We start from the raw sequence: 21541 nt of genomic DNA, 5'->3' as shown, positions 1-21541 counted from the left end.
ACACGGACCTTGAATTTCAGACTTTGCTCAATCTTATGTAAGAAAAGAAAAGTCATTCTCTAAGACCAGACAACTCCTTTAATTACCCTTTATTAGACCCGTAGGTGAAACACTACTTGTATTGTCATCATGAGCATATCCCACCTAGACCGGAGAGAACGGTGACATAGAAGAGTGCTACATAAGAGGCGGTGTCACACTGATATCTATAGACGCAGACTATTGCTGCGCTGCCCTTCTTAGGCCACGGCTCCGCGCCGTTCTAGTGCTGATCTGATAGTGTTTGATCACGGGGCGATGTGCCGTGTAATGTACAGTATTCCTGTAGGGCTGTGTGCAACCAGGATATTGCAGCAACAAGGGGAAGCTATTCTTCTGCACTACATCACAGCGAGCTGGAAACCAGGCTGTTGAAAGGGTGAAGATCACAGCCCTTCCTCATACGTCCTGGTAGGTCACATGACCACCATGGAGCCGGGACCCCCTTTAATGAGCAGGAAAGGAGAGCCGCCATACAAGGGTCCTATCAGGCAGGCGTAATTTGGCCACAATAGGCACCACAAAACTGCTTACTCCCACAACTCACCGCTCACCCCCGCCGGCCCCTGAATCTTTAGAGACGAGCGGGCATGTACTCGAAAATGGCAATACTCGCTCGAGTAATTTGTCTTACGAGTGCGCTCGCTCATCTCTAGTAATTATGTATGGGCTACAGGTGTATCTGTGACCATAGAGCACTAGGGACTCTATATCGCAGGTATCCGGGGTAAAACAGTACATGCTGCGTTCTATTTTCCGTAGATTATGCAATTCCGACCCGCTAACGTGAGCAGAGCTGTGTAATCCAAAGCATTGGGCTGAACAGCGTATTACCACGGATCAGACGATTGGGGAATCCGCAATACAAATCCGGTTGTACGAGAGCGGCCTCATGTCCACGGGCCGGTCGGATTCCATGTGTGGGAGCCCGCACCAAAATCTGCCCCTGCCCATGGCCCCTGCGTACCTGTGGGAGCAGGCGGCGTCCGCACCGACCTCTGTCCCCCCAGGTTTTTGTACTGTGGACGGTCCGCACGGCTCGCCGTTGGACATGCGCAATACAAATATTTCTTAAATCTCCTGCTTTCCTGCAGAATCCACAACTGCGTTGTGAACGGGCCGCGAATCGGACGGCTTCCATTGACTTCAGTGGAAGCCGTCCGTGCGGGATCCGCACTGAAGTGGAGCATGCTGGGATTTGTTTTCCGGACCAAAAGGTCCACAAATCAGATCCGCGTGCTTTAATCCATTTGCGGACGCCATGCTTCTCCATTTGCGAATTCTGCAGGTGTAATCCGCCCGCGGACAGTGGGCGGTCAGCGCCCCACAACAGTCTTGTGGTGTCAGTGAGGGGCACGTAAGGGGGCTTTACACAGAACGACGGTTGTTCAAGAAGTCATCCAAAGGAGTGAACGGTAATCGTGGAGTGTAAACGCAGCCAACGGCCGACAGACGGACGATAACTGTCCACTTTGCCTTGTTCCTTCCATGCAGCATTAAAGCCATCGGCTCGCTCATTCCTCCTCATTCACTAATACAGGAATGTGGACGAGCAGCCATGTACCCGCTGTATGAGCAGGCCGCCCGGTCTCGGGATGTTCTCCGCACGTTCCGCCTCCCGGTAGATCTCCCTGCTCGCACGGTGGTTTCCGTTCGCTGCCCGCACGCAGAGCTCCTGCCAGCTGCTGGCCGGGAGCCCCCGGGCGGCCATCCCCCGTTAACCCCTCCGCCGCCGGCCGGGGAGACGCGGGGCTGTAGTTGCCGGCAGCAGCCAACAGGTTGCAGCGTTCCCCGCTCGCTGCCTCGCTCGGCCTCTCCTCTTCCTCCCCCTCCGCCGGGCGGCCGCCCTCTGCCTCCCTCCTCCCTACATGTCCGGGATAGGCGGCTCCCAACCCCGAGGGCGCCTCTGCCGTCTGCACCGCGTCCAGGGGCCGCTGTGAGCTGCGCACCCGCAGGAGCCGCGAGGAGACATGTCCGGACTGTGAGGCCGGGACGAGTAAGTGACAGCGGCGAGAGCGGGACGGGCCCCCCGCCGGGAGCTCCCCGGGAAGTTACGCTTCGTCCGGTGTATGACGTGCCGCACATGGAAGTCGGCGCACGAATGGCGGCTGAAGGGCAGACGCTGCCGCTGTGCAGTGCGGACGAGCCCGCCAGAAGTGACGCGGACTGGGCGCTAGTAACCCGCCGCCGGGAACTTCTAGCAGCCGCACAACTTCCCGCTCATGTCGGCGGGGCTGCGGGCCGGGGAGCTGACAGTGAGCGGCCGCAGCCTGTGCCCCCTCCGGCCGCTGGGGTTGTGGTGCCAGCAGCTGGAGCTCCACAGGTTGCGGCCGTGACGTGCGCGGAGGCTGCGCTCCCCATGACGGGGATGTTTATTTCCTCCGAGCTGACAGCGGCGGAGGGGGCGGGGCCGCCAGTATTAATAGCCGGACGGGGGGCGGGGCGGACGGAGGGGCTCCGTGTGTGGACGGGGGCGGGGCCGATCACGAGTATTAATAGCCGTCCGTGGACGGGGGCGGGGCGTGTGCTGGACCCTGCTCCATACGAGCTTTGTGGCCAACTTTGTGCCCCCCCCCCCCCCCCCCCCAATGTAGCATCCCCCGTAGGGCGAACGATAAGCGTTGGGACTAAGCGACAAAATCATCCGTTTTTTTGCGCTGGCATCGTTGGCTCGTTCGCGTCTTGTTCCGTTTAAACAGCGCCGTTCAGTCATTGGCTGATGGAAAAGACTGAACGATTCTCGGCGAATTGGGCAACGGTGACTCTGCCCATCTAAACGGAGCGAACGGGCAAACAATAATCGGCTTGGCTAAAGGGAGCCTTAGTGACCGGTGAGCATACAATAGTCATACCTGCGTCTTAGGGCGTCTTCACACGGGCGTGATAATGGGACGAAACCACTGATTTCAATGGGGTTGTTCTCATTAGCGATATTCTCTCCGTTAATAGTGCGGACAGGAAGAAATCCGACTCGCCCTGTCTTAGTTAATACTACGTGCGAGATAACTAGGGCCGGACCTATCTTAGTTAATACTACGTGTGAGATAACTAGGGCCGGACCTATCTTCCTGCTTTTTTTATTTTTTTTTTCAAAGTCGCGCAGAGTTTGAATGGCCCTAAACCCCCTGATTCATGCGCTACTATGCTCCGTAGCGGCAAGCGTAGTTGCGCATACGCCCTTTGTTTGTCCTCTCAGGCTCCGGTGTAGATTGAAGAAATAGCGCTTCTTTTTCCGCCAGGCATTCTGTTCTATGCTCCCACAGTGGAACAGAGAACCGGAATCCGTGATGGCCGATGCGGACGGCGCCTGATATCCGAGAAACGTTCACACGACGGAATCCCCCTGTAACGCTGCAGCAGACATCCGTGACTATACGGCATATGTCCGCTGCAGAGCCGCACACGGATTTCACCCCATCAATCCGTTTGTAGAGTTCTGCCTCATTTCCGTGAAAGTGACCCGTGGCTTCTTCATGCAGATCTGCACGGAATGGCAGCGGAAGTCTACATGCGGATTATGGCCACCGAAGGGCGACATCCGTATCTGCAGCTTAACAGCCGCGGGGTCTGTTTGGAAGACTAGGCGGCGTGATTGCACATTGGGATCTGAGACCCCCGCGGACTCTACACATCCAGCCCTCTTCCCAGATTTTCTATGGAAACGTTCTGCGCCTCGATGGCTGCTACAAATTATAGAGAATTGTTACCAGGCTGAAGGGAATTTGGACTTTGTCACCGGCATGAGCAAATAGAGGGCAGCGCTGGGGGGTGTAATGTATACAGATAGCTTAGAGGCTACGTATATACAGATATAGGTCCTATGAGCTCATAGCAATCCCTGCCCCGGGTCCGTAGCTACACGGGCGATTGGCATATAAAGAACTCGCACGGGAATAGAAGCCATTGACTTCAATGTGTTAATACACGTCCGAGATCGAGACATTGTAGCGTGTCCTCTTTCGGGGCCATTCTTGTGTGCGATGTGTTCTTCTAGCACTTGGAACCACTTGTGATTTTTATTTTTTTCATGCTCGTAAAAAAGGCGAAAACGAATCGGACATGCATCAAAAGCGCTGCCTGATATCGCCAGCGCCCGTATATATATATACAGCCCAAGGCTGATTCCATAGGAAGCCAATCCATAATGGAGAACCCAGGAAAGCCCTCACTGACAGAACTATATATATGTATCCATCGCTCCGTACAAGAAGCCACAGGATGGCATCCAGCAGCCGGCTGTTCAGACGGGATTTGGCGACAATGTGCAATTGACTTAATCGACTTCTTTATTATTCCATATAGCGGCAGCGGTGTGACTGCGAGGCACAATATGGACGATTAGGAAGTTGTGATTTGCATTGCTAATATTCTATTAGTGACACGGCACAATGTATGTTTGTTTCCCGGCGTTGCCGTTCCATAAAAGCTCTATTGTTTGAGTCATGAGACTGTATATAATTAATGTACCTCTATAGATCAGCCTGGTAATGCCTGGCATGGCACGCAGCATCTGGTCAGCATTGATGATTTTGCTGACTTGTTTTCTACAAGGTTATCTTGCCTGATAACAGCGCGGGGTTAACATTCCTGCCTCTCCGAATCCACATTACTTCTCCGCAGTTTTATGGAATATTAGCATGTTGTTGTTGTTATCGCCATGCTCCCTTTATAGCGTAGCGCTTCAGGATACCGAAGAGTTAAACGACTAGAGTTACTCTTCCTCCTGTTTATGCTTTTTTGGTTTGTTTTTGTTGCTTGTTGTTCATTTTCCTTTTTGCTTTTTTTTTGGTTTGCTGTCACCTCTCAGGACTCGATGGATCCCAAAGATCTTCTAAAGCCACCGAATGGATCTCAGGCTGTGAAGAGCGCTCATTACAGCGACAAGACAGGGAACGTGATTGATTTATTTACAAACTACAGAGGTGGAGCCTGCGTGAACATTTCTTGTGCAACACCACCTGCAGCACTGCCAGACACAAGACAGCTGCCGCCGCAGCAGCACCTGGTTGTGACTGTGGACCCAACGAATGGTCTGGGCAATGCGCCTCAGCCAGACCTGTCCAAGGCAGTCTCACTCTCAATGGGACTTTATATGGGGGAGCCAGACACAAAAGTAATGGGCAACGAACTTGGTTATACTCAGCAGGCTCCACTTGGAGTCCCCACAGCAGAAACAGATTTCAGGCTTTTGGAAGAAAGCATTGCCAGTCTTCAGGGAAAACCACCTGTCCCAGATAAAGTGCCAGAGGGCCTTGAAGACCAAGGAGGCGTCAAATGTGATATGTCTACCCAAGCAAGTCCTTCTGTACAAGGTCAGGGGGGCAGCATTGGGAGCAGCGTTGCCAAGTTGTATTCCAAAGACCAAAGCACCTTTGACCTTTTACAGGATCTTGACCTGCCCCCAGATTCACCCAGGGATAACAAGGGCAGTCCATGGCAATTGGACCCTATCTTTGAAGATGACACAGTTGGCTTGCTTTCTCCTTTGACCACTGATGGTGAATTTCTTTTGAGGTCCGGTGCAGTAAATGAGGACTGCAAACCCCTCATCATGCAGGATTGTACACCAAAAGTAGGTGATCGTCTTGGGGACTTACTACCTCCCAACCCTGAAATACAGTTGGCTCAAGTGAAGACTGAAAAAGAGGACTTTATAGAGCTCTGCACCCCAGGGGTGGTGAAACAGGAGAAGTTTAGTCCAGCTTATTGTGGTGGCCATTTTCCCGGTATTGGATCTGGCCTATTTGCTAACAAAGCATCAGCAATTTCTGTGCATGGGGTCAGCACTTCAGGGGGGCAAATGTACCACTATGACTTGAACACTTCCTCCATCTCTCAGAAACAAACAGATCAGAAGCCAATTTTTACTTTGGGCACAAGTTTGCCCACCATTTCAGATCCTTGGAGTAGGTGCCATGGGACTGGGGACGACAATAGCCTGGGGAATTTAAATTATCCAGGCAGGCCTTTGTTTTCGAATGGCTACTCCAGGTAAGTTGATGCATATGTACACAATCTGTCTACCCTTTTTTTCCATATATGTGATGTTTGAAAATACCCTTTTTTGTGGCCAGATAGAGCAGAAGGGTAACTTGTGTATTTGTAAACACTGTAGAGACAGTTGATACAATGTAGCGACTTCCTACTCCATGGGCTTTGATCTCTGGTTGGTGCTGATGATGGGCCAAGCAGTGATTGGGTTAAAGTTCTCAGGTCTAGTTGTTACCTGGTAAACCTCCAGTGTTATGTTCTGAGGAACAAATTGATGTTGTCGCTTGGTTTAATTTCAGAATTGGTTAATATTACACAGGGGAGATTGCATATAAAATGTGCAGCGAGTTGTTTGTTTTCCCCGGCTGCTTCTTTTATGAGTGCTTGGCAGAATAAATTTGGTACGTTGACTCTGCATTTTGTAAAGGGTCAACCTTTGTTATATTTATCAAGACACTGCTTCGTTTTTTGGTTTTTTTTTGTTTTTAGTTTTTGTGCAAAGAAAAAAAATGTATTCTGTAGGCTTTCCATTATAATGAATGGAACTTGTGTGGTCACTTCTATGACGAATGGGTCAATGATTTGTGAGTAGATTTCCATTGCAGCATTCAGGTATGCTGCAGTCTTTATTTTTCCCAACATTACACATACATAATTAGTGTTTGTTGTGGCACACCTCGTTAGTGTGACAGTCTTAAGTTGTGTTGTTGATGTGTACCGTGATAAGCTTATTATAAGATGTGGTTTAATAGCTATTGATATGGAAAATACACTTTTTTTTAATAAATGTTAAAAAGTGAAGATTTCGGGCAAGAAAGAGTGAATCGTATGTCTATAGAAGAGTCTACACAGTGGGGAACCCAGGACTACTAACAGGAGATGCTTGGTATATGAATGGATTAGAGGAGAACTCAGGTGACTCAATGGGATCTTTTCTGGTATGTCTAGATTAGGAAGTATTCTGTTCCCCACAATATGACAACTTTTCTTGGAACGGTTCGTTGTGCCACGAACCGTTCCTCAGTTATTCATCCTTAAGACGTATGACTAATTCAGGGGGGTCCCTCCACAGTCTGATGCTGTCCATTCACCACTTTGGTAACGCCCAATAGTCACGTTATTCATACATTACCAGTAGGAAAAACAGAGGAATGCCAACCTGACTTATCCAAAAATCACAAACGACCAATATTCTGTTATGGACACGTTGGAAAATGGTAACGAATGATAAAGAATATAAGTTATGCAGGTTTATAGGTCAGGTGAACTCATTACCAGCATTTACTTGAACTGTAAATGGATGCTAATTAGAGACATAATAACCTCCAAGTACCACCAACCTGAAAAAAAAAATCATAGCTGCATCTGTTTTGTTTCCATCGACACTGAATAAAAACCTGCCCTAGTTTTATGGACAGTTCAGAAACTTCTGGACAGTTGGCAACCCTAGACATGGAAGCAACAGATAGATTTACGACTGAAGAATCTGACCACTCAGACTTGTTTGTAGTCTGTTACCGTGGAGATACATAGGGCTTCATACGAGCTGTAGACGCAAAAACGTAGGAGATTGGTAATCAAGACTGTTTTCATTTGAGATGCATTAGAATAATAAATCGGATGCAAAGTTGTAATTGTATTGCTGCATGGAGCAGATGTGAGATCATCGGCCATTAGCAGGGCTTACCCCCTAGCCTTACAACTGTATAGGTCATAACTGACCCGTCTTTTCCTAAGCTTTACGTATCTCGTACAAATGTTCAGCCGCCCGTATCTGAACGGTGTTCTAGAAAATAGTCAAAGCTCTAAGTTTCATTTCAGCGCACGTAAAAATGGAGCTATGTGGATAGCTAGGCCGTTGTTCTCCGTCGTCAAATGGAAGTATTGGATATGGTAGGAAACGTTGTGCTGATGGTATGACACATGGTTCCAATATCTGAAAAATGGATTCTTCATAGAGGCTGCATGAATCAGAATTTGGCAGTAAGCTCATAAATATGTAATCACTGGCCTGATATTTTAATCTGTTTGACCCAATAATAATTCGACACATTCTGGTTTTCTGATCTACTAATAAAGGGTTTTGGGCATAGTTGGTTTTCCAGGCTTAGTAAAGTAAGGAAGATGCAATAGTCATCCCAGTCGTATCCAGCCTAGCTAACCTTATGCTTCAATGAAATGGATATTGATCATCACACTGGGTTAAAGTGGATGTGCAGGCAGCGTTGTTTACATTCACACGCCGGTGGGTGTTTTCATGAAATATGCTGCATTATAGAGATAATGGTTAATCTAGAAAAAAAGGTATTGGTTAGCTATGGTGCCTTACAACTTTGGGGTTTGATTAATTTTTAGGAGCTTTCCGAGTTATTATATATAATTTTTTTTCAAAAATAGTAAAAAAACACCAATACTTGCCCTCCTGGATCCCCACTTACCCAGCACTGCAGCTCCATTCCCCACGGCAGGTCAGTGTTGACAGGCTGCAGTTAGCCTGTTTGCTGGACGTCACAGGCTGCTGCAACCAGTCGCACACCTCAACGTTCCACATCTGACGACTGTGATTGGCTGCAGCAGCTTGTGACATCCTGTAAATGACCTCAGTAGAATGTATGTATGCGATCAGATATTACGTTCCCTAGATGTGGATGTAGACTGATGCGAGGGATTTGAGGTTTTGTACCATTTCATTCATAAAATCTAGAGGTCTAGGGGTAATTGTGTCATTTCCAATGTTAATAGTGTGTAAAGGCCCATTTAGACACGATCATTGCTCAAAATTCGCTCAAAAGCCGTCTTTTGAGCGATAATCATTGTGTCTAACTGCACTGACATTGTGCCGTTTTCATTAAGCAGTCGCTCATCATTGTCTTTCCGCATGCTAAAAGAGAACGATGAGCCTTATCAGAGATTCACAGCAGAATACAGCTGATACTATTGTTTCAGCTGGTATCCCGCTCCCTGAACACAGGCAAGGTATGAAGAACAGAGCGGTCCAGCTGCGTTCTTCATACGCTGCTCGGAGCGATCGGCTGTATAACACCAGGGTGCTTCAAGCAGAGAATAGCTGGATGCAGAAGACAAGCGGGGACACTCTGCTTGTCTTCTGCATTCTCTGCTCGGAGCGTGCAGCTGTATAACATCTGTGCACTCTGAGCGGAGAACAGCTGAATGCAGAAGACAAACGGCCCCGCTTGTCTTCTGCATTCCCTGCTCGGAGCGCAAGGTGATCGCTCAATCTTTGAGCAGTCACCTTGCGCTGTAAATGGACACAACGATTATCGCTCAAAAGACATGTCCATCCAATACGGCTATTATCTTGCAATATTGATGCAGAGGAAGGCAAAAAAAGCAATTTGGTAGAAACCAATTTTCCTCCTTTTTAGGGAAAAAAATCCATCCTGACTCAAATTTGGTAATCGGAATAATATGTAATATTATTGCACTCAAGAAAGGCATCCAGGCCCCTCTCGTACTCTTTTAGAGAGGTCTCCGTCACCACGTCCTCAGGCAGAGTTCCATAGTCTAGACCCCCCATTCCCCCTTACCCCAGTAAAGAACCCCCTTCTATGTCTGTATAGAAACCTTCTTTCCTCTAGATGTAGAGTATGTCCTGTTGTTGTGGAGCTGCACATGGTGGACATGTCACAATTCAGGGCTTCCCGGCTTGTTCATGTCTACATCAGCTCTTTGAAGCACACCTTGTTCTACAGTTTAATGATGGATTTCCTTTTAACCATAATGCAGGAAATTTACAGAGAAATACATTCTGCTGCTTAGCTCAAGTTCTGTGTAGAACGTAGGAGGCACGGTGAGCTGAGCGCATCATCTGAAGGCCACAAATATTGTTTTTTGTCTGTACAGTGAATAAACAACTGCAGAGACTACACGCCTCCTCCTCCTCACTACTTCACCACATTGCATACTGTAAGGCTTTCCGTGCGATATTGAGGGATTACCGCCCCGGTGAATATCAATATTTTATCAGTTTTAGCTATCTATGTACTCTAGATTGGGATTGGCTCAGACTGCAATTTTTTTTCCTGTTGACTCTTGTGAGACTTTTGCAGGAGTGACATTAAACAATCTTGTGCTTACAAAACTGATCCCAAGACGTAAGGAACTCAGGGTCAAGATGTTTGTTACGTTTACCTAAGAGCCCTTTTACACGGGCTGACAAATTTTTTCAGATTCTTGCATCCAGCGAGATTCTAAATGATTATCGTTCAGTGTAAATGTATGTGTTCGCTTCTCGTTCGTCAATCAGTGTCTGCGTGCAGAAAACTGAACGACGAATCCACTTGTATAAATAGGAAGTCGTTCACTTATGAACGACCACAAGTTCATTGTGAATGGAGGTGGGTGGGCTGGAGCGATCCTCGGCCCACTCCCCCTCCATTCACTGAGTGTTGCTGGTTCCTATATAAAATTAGAAAAAACCTTCTGACAGTGAGGGTGATCAATGAGTGGAACAGGTTACCACTGGAGGTGGTGAGTTCGCCTTCAATGGAAGTGTTCAAACAAAGGCTGGACAAATATCTGTCTGGGATGATTTAGTGAATCTTGCATTGAGCAGGGGTTGGACCTGATGACCCTGGAGGGTCCAACCCCTCAATCATGCCTTTACACACTGCTGGTCTGTACCTAGTAGTGATATGAGGGACAATGACAGCTCAGCGACATATTCAGGACATCCTGCAGCCACATGTGTTCCTCTCATGGCGGAGCTTCTATCCAGCAGGATAATGCTTGGCTGCACAGCAGGGGTGTCACAGGTATACTGCACAGTTACCAGATTAACTCACCAATGGAACATGTATAGGACTGCTTGGGATGCCAACTTCGGCAGCCTACAAATTTTGCATGATCTAGAACACATGTGTCAAACACAAGGCCCGCGGGCCGAATCCGGCCCGCTGCCTTGTGTTATGTGGCCCGCGGCGTGCCGACGGCCGCTCACCACTGTAGTGATTACCAGCTGGGGTGCCGCAGCTCCCCGCTGGTAATCACACTGACAGCGCTGATCCCTTCTCCCCTGAGTCCCCTGCTCTTCAGTTCCGCAGGAGAGGACTCAGGGAGGAAGCGCGCCGTGCTGCTCACTGATGTCAGTGCACACCCGGACGCATATGAACTTTTTCCACAAGACTTCTGCACTTGTCAGCAATTCCAGCAATCTGATTGGGGAATCAGCCAACCCAGAGAACCAAACAACCAATCAGGTTGCTGGAATTGCTCAATAGTGCAGAAGTCTTGTGGGAAAAGTTCATATGCCACCCGGGCTCAGCACCATCCGAGGAGGAACGGTGCTGACAGCAAGGAGGAGGTAAGCACATGGCTGGGGAAGGGGGAAGTTAATATTGCTGCTGGGGGGTGAGGGTTAATATTGTTGTTGCTGGGAGAAGGTTAATAATGCTGATTGCTGCCGGGGCTGAGGGAGTTAATATTGCTGGTGTGTTGGGGGGGAGGGGTTTAAATTGTTGCTGGCAGGGGGTTAATATTGCTGCGGGGGTCGGGTGGGGTGGTAATTTTGCTGGTGGGGGTTAATATTGCTGCTGGGAGGGGGTTAATATTGTTGCTGGCAGGGGGTTAATATTGCTGCCGGGTTGGGAAGGGGAGGAGGGGGGTGTTAATATTGCTGCTGGGTGGGTGGGGGTTAATACTGTTGCTGGGAGGGGGTTAATATTGGTGCAGGGGGGAGGGGTTAATATTGCTGGCGGGGGTTAATGTTGCTGTGTGGGGGGGTTAATATTGTTGCTGGGAGTGGGTAATATTGCTGCTGGGAGGGGGTAATATTACTGTAGGGGTCGCTATTACTACTGGGGCCACTGTGGGGATCGCTATTACTAACTGGTCTACTGTGGGGGTCAATATTTTTACTAGAGCAACTATGAGAGTCACTATTATTACTGCGACCACAATAGGGGTCACTATTTTTACTGGGGCCACTATCAGAGTCACTATTACTACTGCGACCACTATGGGGGTCACTATTAGGGCTCGTTCACACGGGCGTAATTGCATTTCGGTCGCACAAATACGCTACGTATTTGCGCAATCGAAAATCGCTTATGCCTGCGTATTTGGGCACGCAGAAAAGAACGCAGATGGGCCCCTGAGATGGTGCGCAAATATGCATTGAATACATAGGCTTCCTGCGCATTCACCACGTATTTGCGCGGCCCATTCACTTCAATGGCCTATCGGGGTGCGTAGTTTGAAACAATATAGGTCATGCTGTGTGAGAATATACATCATGTGAATGAAATCATTGACATGAATGGCTTCTGTTCTCTGCATATTATGTACGCAAATACGCTGGTGTGAACGAGCCCTTACTGTACTGTCTTACAATCGGCCCTTTGAAGTTCACCAAAAACCTGATGTGGCCCCCGGTGAAAATGAGTTTGACACCCCTGATCTAGAAGCTGTAACAGCAAATGTGGACAAATATGTCACAGGATACCATACGGAGCCTGTATGCCTCCATGTCCGCCTGTATCACATCTTGTATTCAAACTAGAGGTTGTACAACAGGGTACTGGTGCCTCCATGTCCGCCTGTATCACATCTTGTATCCAAGCTAGAGGCGGTACAACAGGGTACTAGAACCTCCATTTCCGCCTCTGTCACATCTTGTATCTAAGCTAGAGGTGCTACAACAGGGTACTGGTGCCTCCATGCCTGCCTGTATCACATCTTGTATCCAAGCTAGAGGTTGTACAACAGGGTACTAGAGCCTCCATGTCCGCCCATATTACATCTTGTATCCAAGCTAGAGTCGGTACAACAGAGTACCAGAGCCTCCATGCTTTCCTGTATCCTAACTAGAGGTGGCCCAACAGGGTACTAGGGCCTCCACGTCTGCCCGTATCACATCTTGTATCCAAGCTATAGACGGTAAAACAGGCTACTAGAGCCTCCCTTTAAGTGTTCAGATTTCCATAATAAATTCTCCTTTTGCTCTGATATTGTAATCACTTACTTATATTAACGTTACAATCACACAGGAAAAATTTCATTCGATTCCGACAACTCCTTCTAGGGGAGGGTTTTTTTCCCAAGTAGTGTATAAAAAGTAAATTAGTTGCAAATAGGTATTAATGCAGAAGACATTGCAATATTTTGCTAGAATGAGAGAAATTTCCATGCAACATAGTTCAAACCTGAAAGCCCAATCTGTGTTTCCTGGACAACTTATTACATCTACTAAAAAGGTAACATCCCAGCAAATTGAAGTCAATGGACCCCTCTGCTACCTAGTATATGCACACACATTACGTTCTAAGAAGAGAACATTACAGCTCCGGTATAACGAGCTTCTAGTTTCTATAAAAATATAATATTGTTGTTGATCTCATACAGTTTCAGCAGAAAACAACCGGTATGAGTCAAAATATCTGAACAGCCGGTTTCATTATTTTGTGAACCACGAGGTCATTCATACTGCCACCATATTCACTTCTTCAATAACATCAATTCTTATCTCTTACCTTGAAAGAGCACACTGACACCGCACAAAAGTAGAGCATGTTGCGATTTTTTTTTTTTTTTAATTCTTTTTTTAATTTTTTTTCCTCCCCTCGCGGAAACAATTTGTTTCTGTAAGTGTGCAGGAAGAAGCGATTTTTTTTTCCATAGAATGCTATGAATAGTATTTGCTGCGGACGCTGACCGCGGATTCTGCAATGCAAATCCGTTCGTGTGCAGGTGGCCTAGGGCAATCATTAGATAAGACTCATTTACACCAGCCGATGATCGTCAAAAAATCGCTAATTGGCGATTGTTTTAGCAATCATTGGCCCGTCTGAACGCGTGCCCATCGTGAACTTTTTGGGCACTGCTAGCTGATCGTTAATTTCAGTCCAACCTAAAAATCGTCAGTCAGCCTTATCAGCAGTTCCCCACGGGAGTTCTGATAATATTGTTCCCCCGTGGAGAACAATGGATCAGCCTACAGTTAAGGCTTCATTTGTACACTTAATTGCTATTAAGTAGCTGAGTAGCTACTTAATAGTTTATGCAAAATGATCGCTCAAAGCTGTCACTCAAACTGTCGTTTAAACGATCTTTGAACGATCATAGCTCCGTGTAAACCAGCCTATATAGTTGGATTCCAGTATGAGGAACTTTCAAATTGAGGAACATATCCCATTATATGCAGATAATCTGTTGTATACAGGGAATGTGAGTAGCTAAATAAGTTCTATTATGTCCATTCTACTATATTTTTGGTAAGATATCAGGTCGTTTAAACGATCTTTGAACGATCATAGCTCCGTGTAAACCAGCCTATATAGTTGGATTCCAGTATGAGGAACTTTCAAATTGAGGAACATATCCCATTATATGCAGATAATCTGTTGTATACAGGGAATGTGAGTAGCTAAATAAGTTCTATTATGTCCATTCTACTATATTTTTGGTAAGATATCAGGTCTCACCATTAATTGTGGGAAATCTGTAGTTCTTCCTTTAGATCTCTTGCCGGTGGACTATTCATTGGAACATACGCAACTACAAATAGTGAAGGAATTGAAATATTAGGGAGTTGTGGTATCTTCTATGCATCAAGACTATTTTTCTGCTAATTTGCTACCAATGGTACAAAGGTCTGAGGATAAGGTCAAGTTCTGGAATTGTCTCCCATTGTTGATAATTAGTAGAGGAAATCTTAATAAAAGGTTTTACATACTTCAAAACTCTCCAGTTTGGATTCCATCACAATATAGTTTTAGATTCCTTACGATATTTAGAAGTTTATTTTGGAACCAGAAATCTGCTAGAATTAAATTGAAGACCCTTCAAAGGGGTAAACGGCCTGAAGTGTTGGCAACTTCATATGTTTGGATGCTTTTATTGGTGTCTCAATTGGAACAGTTGAAAGGGCGCAGAAGAAATAAATGGGGTGGGGTTGAATGGTAGATTGAGCTCTAAAATGACAAGTGGAAGCCCCCCCTAAAACAGTGAGAGATGGATGAAAGGGGGAAAATAGGGATTGTATCCGACAAGTATTCGAATAATTCAATTATGGAATGCATTTAAGCAGATCTTGCAACTAGATGAATTTACTATATACACCCCCCTCTGGAGGTGTGTAAAACTGTGTGAAGTTTGGAATGAGGTACTAGAGATAATTAAAAAAATATATGCTTGTTGACATTATTCTTCGTCCCAAAACTTGCATACTGGGTATTGCTGATAGGCTTGATGGCATACTTTTTTGGGAATTCGGAGAGCATTGAATCACGAGTGGAAGCCGATTACTGCCCGTTGGATGCAGCCTGCCCCCTTGACAGTAGAAGATTTTATCGCAAAAATAATATCTTTGGAAGAAAGGCTGTTTAACTAAGTTTGTGGACATTTGGGGAATGTGGTCCGATATATATACATAATGGATAGCACGCATCGAGGAGCTGCTTGCATTGAGGCATCGTAGAAAAGCTGATGGAATTTGGAGAGGGGTGAGAAGGTAGAGAAGAGTTAAGTTTTGGGTGTCTCTGAATATTTTTTTTTGCTTGGGGGAGATTATGATATATGTAAATATAGTTAGGATTAATTGCACTGTTGGGAGGGGTAACGCCATGCTCTATGTATATTATGCTCCTATAAATGTGTAGAAATTAAGGGGCCATTGTATTCAAAAACATAACTTCAATAAAAATGATCTGCTTTAGGAAAAAGCAAGTGAGACAGCCGGAAAGCTGAAAGTTGTAACTAACCTCCACTCCAGCCAAGAGAGGAGGCTGCATTGAGGTTTGCCCTCCATTACCGGGATTTTCCAAGTTATATTTTTTCTGTAAAAATTGCTGGCCATGCAGAAAAATAATAAAGCAGACTACACTCAGCAGTCTTGGCTCTCTGCAAGGTCTGTTTATGAGCTCCAGAGTCAGCCTGCGAACGGTACAACATAGGCTGCAGCAGCCTGACATCCTGCATACAGACCATCAGTGGTGTCACCAGGGAGGTGGCACTAGACCCGAGTATAGTCCCTTTATTATTGAAAAAGATAATCAAGAACACCCCTATAACTCAAAATTACATAATGGGGAGAAAAAAAAATTTCTAAACCAGACAAGCCGTTTGATCATTTGATCTCCAAGACAAATCAGTTACCTCACTGGTTGGCACATATACGCTACAGTATCTTACACACACACTTACGTATATGAGAGTGGTCCATGAACAGTGGCCGCATGGGATCCGGAGAAATGGGGTTTGCCTTGAGTTCTAAGAATGAACATGGGGAACTACAACCCTAACAAAAGTACAGGCTGTTGCAGGTAAATGATAGTCAAGGCACAGAAACTGACCAACAACAATGTAAAATACAATTTACGAATGTGGGAAGATTACTAATGTAACATCTTGGGCAGCGTTTCATAGAATGGTAGAGTTGAAAGGGAGCTCCAAGGTCATCGGGTCCAACCCCCTGCTCGGTGCAGGATTCACTAAATCATCACAGACAGATATTTGTCCAGCCTTTGTTTGAACACTTCCATTGATGGAGAACTCGCCACCTCCCGTGGTATCCTGTGCCACCGTAAAGGCATGATCGAGGTGCTCAACCTAGATCTCCAGACACAAACACAGCCGTAGTAGTCCAGTTTCCTTGTTCACGATACCACTGCAAACGGAGTCGAAGGTAGGTGGGTGTCTAAGGCAGTACACATAATGAGTGCCTTGAGACCAATATATTTTATCCAAGCTCCTGGAAATGGTTCCGACAAACACAGGGGCCTGTAACAATAGTGACACCCATCTCTGGATGGTGGAAAACTAAAACAGTTGCGGATGCTCATGCTTATCGGACGATCAGATGATCCTCTCTACTGGTGGTCTGTCAAGGGTGTCCTGAGCCCGGTCGCCTTGTGTGAGTGCCCTGACGCATCCACTGCTCCCAATACCTCTTAATAGTCTGGTCAGAATGGCCCAGGTGGGGGCATTGTGTCTGTGAGACCATTCAGCTTCTTGCATTCCAATAATGCGCCCCTTCTCAAATTCTGTTAACGTGGTAACTTTGTCTAGTGGTCAACAAGTTGTAACAAGCGGAAAAAGAGGTCACTACACACAAGAAGCCTCTGAGAGCCTTTTCTTTAGGCCTTGGGTGGAACCACTTGTAGGGCCTCAGGCGGCAAGACCGTTCATCTAATCACGTCACAACTCAAATCATTTGCATATCTGCCTGAGATGTAACTGCATGCCGAGTTTTGCAGTAAAACGACTACTCCTAGGGGCGGGATTTTTTTTTTGACAGTGTATGTTCTACTTCTGTGTTACAGGCTTTCTTCCTGTTTTTGCTTAAGAAAACTTTTGTATGAATTTTAAAATTGCAAGTTTTTTTGTCTGAACATTAAGTCTTGTAAGTGAAGAACTGTACAAAGAATTTGTAAGCTCCACCTACCAATCCAGAAACTGCTGCATGATAAACTTACCTGAATTATTTTTCTATAATTTCTTACATTTTTTTTTCTTCTAAAGTGCAATCTCCTACTAGTCAACTACATGGTGCCTGCACTGTACATTACCATAGGGACATGTAGTTCAGGAGGTTCTGCATGAAAGGTAGAGGTGGTCACCAATCGTTTGTAAGAAACTAGACTTAGAAAATGAATCTCCTTGAAATTATGGAGCATAAATATGTTTTTGAAAAGTCGGATTACTATACCTATATTTCTGAATTATTAGGACAAAGGATATGATTTTTAGGTGTCCTAATTTCAAGGACCTTTCATTTTAACCACTTCATATACAATCCGACTAGAGGTCCTCAAACACATTAGATGAAAGTTTGCTAAAACCTGACAGTGGGGCTGGATATTTTTAGGGGGTTTCCAAGAAGTTGAAGATCAGGTAAGTTAAATTTCAGCGCCCAATCCTTTTGTTCCTCCTTGGTATAAGAGGCACAACTTTCTGCACTCTTTCTGTTACAAACGACATGAACGCATAACCAAACCTTCATGTATGCTGGAGTCGGGAGAAATAGCTGTGAGCTGAACAAGAGTTCGTCCGACAGCTGTTGACGTTTTATGGACACCTCAACGTTGCAGAATGGGTGTTGTCTCTAAAAGCTAAAACTTTTAGAAAAAAAACCTCACATCATGGCAGTTGCCTATTTTATTACAACACGATGCCTTGCTAAATATGTTATCGTATAAATAATGACAAAACATTAATTATAAAATGTGGAGGGACCGGTTGCCCTGGTTTCGATAGCTCAGCAAAATATATGTTGTCTGTGTTTTCTGTCGGATCGTATTACAAGTCTAGATTGTAGCACAGGAAAGTGTTTTCTTGCTGAGAGACCATTATGTTGTCTTTACAGCCAGGCCTTAGAATTAGCTAATTTTAGCATGTGTTTAATCAGTTCGGACTAGACATCATTACTCTTTGGCTGAAAGGGGGTAAAGTGTGTACGTCTCTAATATGTTTGACCTCTTGGTAATCCTGCTTGCAGTACTCTGGATCTGTGTAAGCGTATCACCATTTAGAATAGAATTACACAGTATTTTACTAGGATCGGGGGCCGGACTGATGCATTATGGGGCTATAATATGCATTTCTACAACACGTTAACAAACTGCTACACTTGACTGCCGGAGTCATGTTACATTGGAGAAAGCTTGATTCTAAACTAGTCGGACCTGTTGTAGAAAGTCCTATAAAGCCAACTCTCTTGTCACTGGTTTATCAGTGTCGACTTCACTTCAGAATCCAAAATCCCGGTCGGAAAGTTTCCGTTTAGATTTGCCATCCTAACAATGCCCTATGAAAGATAAACTGGCCAATTCAATTGCCCAATGCCAGTGAGGCGCTTAGGGAATCTAGGCTGCAGGGAACCTTTCTCAACTCTCGTGATTGGTGGGATGGCACATAGAAATGACGGGCAAATGTGGCAAGCTGCCCTCAGAATTGTTCTCTGTAGTGTGGCGTTAACAAGGCACAGGTAATATGCTCCATTCTCAAGGAATCCTCTCCAAGTAATAAGTTTCCTTTTACCAAATTGATCCAATCGAAAGTCCAAACAAGTTTCTTCATGTTTGTTTAGTGATAAGTGTTTTCTTGAATTTCAGTCCATTTACGTATCATTTCCTATAATAAGACTTACAACTCGCCCACTAGTCGCGTGTTTATAGTAAAATAATACAGGCTTCGTGTTCCCAAATATATATCAGCCTAATGATTTATTACTGCAGACACATGAACAAATTAGTCACGGAGCAGGCTCACACACTTCGTGGAAAACCCGGTGCTGATGGAGCGTTGCTGATGACCTTGCCAACTTTTCGCTTTTTGTTAGGGCAAAGTAGGAAGCTGCTCGGAGCAAAGTAATAATTGTAATTCCCCATTTTCTGCACCATAGTTTTATACTTTTAATTACATCTGCCATACTGTTGGTCACACACGATTTGACGGCTGCTTTGTAGTTACTAGTTTCTATTAATACTTCGGCAAATACTTGTATGATGCAATTCTGACTAGTTTATGTGGTTTCACACACCTATGACTCCTTGGCTTTACCTTCTATAGCTTTGATTTCTAGTAAAATGGATAGACAACAGGTTCACACTTGCAAACCAGGTGCATTTCTGAACTGATTTACAGGCATAGTTTTTTGCGTAGGCAAGATAAAAAGGAAACCGGTCTCAGGAGAAGATAAAGTTCTGTGAAGCATTATATCCCCCTCCAAAGTTCATTCATTATTACTTTGTTATTTAGATAGCTTAGATATAGGTTCTAGATCCATGCTTGTATTTACTGAACTGCAAAGCAGGTCATCAGTACCTTACCGTAGTTTCAGAAAACTTTTAACCTCTTAACGACCACTGCATAGCCTTCTTGTGGTGGCCATTTCGGATATTTCTCATGTGCCGTCTTCTTACAATTCAGAAGAAGTTAGCCGTACTCTACTGTCTGGGTGCCTAAGGCGGTTTCCAACTGCTTAAGCTTTCGTAGCCCAGTACCTTTTGGTTTCTGATCACTTGAACCCGCGTGGTCAATGATGACCATGACATCAAAGTGTATTGGAGCCTTGTCATACACCCCATCTTCCCAGTGTGTGATTGGCAGCAGGGACTAAATAATGGTCTCTAGTTCTGCCATGTACAGAGGCTTATTAGGCCCTGTCAGAGAAAGAAAGAGAGTTTAAAATTTGTTACCTTGTTTCATACAGAATTATTCTGCTTCATTTTGGAAACCCACAACCCCTTTTAATTATTACACTCATTAAAAAAAATCAAGCACGTAGGAGGAGTTGTAATAGCGTACTTATATCAACATTATACTCATACATATAAAGTTTCAGTTAATTCCAATATCAGAGCAAAAGGATAATTTATTGCGGAAAACTGAACCCTTGAATGGAGGCTCTAGTACCCTGTTGTGCCGCCTCTAGCTTGGATGTAAGATTTGATACTGGCATGGAGGAATATAGGTTGTGTATGGTATCTTGCAGCATGTTGGTCCACATTTGCTGTAACTGAGCCTCTAGATTGTGCAAACTGGTAGACTGTTGAAGTTGACATCCCAGATGTACATACGACCATCCACCTTCTCGCCCTCCAATAATGCACCCACTCTAAAACTCTGTTAATGGGCGAAATCTCTTCGACTTGCATTGTAGAGGTGTCTAGGGGTCAACAAGCTCTACACAAGTGAAATAAGAGGTCACTACACTCAAGGAACCTCTGAGAGCCTTTTTACAAGCCAAAGGTGGAACCACTTTTAGGGCCTCAGGTGGCAAGAACCTTCATCTAATCACACCTTAACTCTAATCATTTGCATATCTGCCTGAGATGTAACTGCATGCCGAGTTTTGCAGCAGAATGAGAATTTTTTTTTTCCACAAAAAGTGTACATTTGACTTTCTCTTACCAGTAGAGTGAGATTTTGGCAAGTCACATATGACCCCTCCAGAACTGATGAAGTTATATTTGATCTATTATGAATACTGTTGGCAGAATAACTGATTAGTATAAATAGTATTCACCTCTAGCCATGCCTCCTCTCTGGTCCAACTCCTCCCAGTCCTAAAACTGGTCCAACTCTGTTCTCTCCTGGTCTGCTAGTTACTATATAACTTGCCCCATAATGTAAGGAATCGCAGTTTATAGTTTTACTTGACAGGTCTCTTTTGTTTCTTAGGGTCAGTTTAGACGAGACGATTGATGGGTACTTAAACTCATAGGGTTAAAATTCTGTCCCAAATGATCTTTATAATGGCGGTATGGTTTTATTTATTCATGTTGTTTGAGGAAGGCAGACATTTTTTTCAATATGCATGACAGATATGGTCGTTGTATGTATGTGCTCAACTCACATGAGGATATTATAGCTATATATCTAAAGCAAACCCATTTGCTAACGCTAAGCCCCTATTAAACAATCTCAGTGACCTTTTCCATTAAGCATGGGTTCATTACGACCCAAGATATTCAATAATATTACCAGATCTCGTAATTGTCAGTCCCATAAAACTCAGGCCTATTGCGGCACACTATGCTCAGTGATGCTA

The 21541-nt window shown here is 45.2% G+C and overlaps 1 protein-coding gene across 1 annotated transcript in view; it reads left to right on the top strand.

The window, feature by feature from the left end:
- Positions 1-1917: 1917 nt before the first annotated feature.
- NR3C1 (nuclear receptor subfamily 3 group C member 1) overlaps positions 1918-21541 on the top strand; it is a 142863-nt gene continuing 123239 nt past the window's right edge. The window contains exons 1-2 of the mRNA XM_066591247.1: positions 1918-2035; positions 4847-6030. Of these exons, the coding sequence (XP_066447344.1) occupies positions 4853-6030 (1178 nt within the window). The 5' untranslated portion in view covers positions 1918-2035; positions 4847-4852. The remainder of the gene's footprint in view (positions 2036-4846; positions 6031-21541) is intronic.

The sequence above is a fragment of the Eleutherodactylus coqui genome, chromosome 2 (assembly GCF_035609145.1).
Source record: "Eleutherodactylus coqui strain aEleCoq1 chromosome 2, aEleCoq1.hap1, whole genome shotgun sequence".
Classification (NCBI taxonomy): Eukaryota; Metazoa; Chordata; class Amphibia; order Anura; family Eleutherodactylidae; genus Eleutherodactylus; species Eleutherodactylus coqui.
This window is presented reverse-complemented; position numbering and strand designations above follow the sequence as displayed.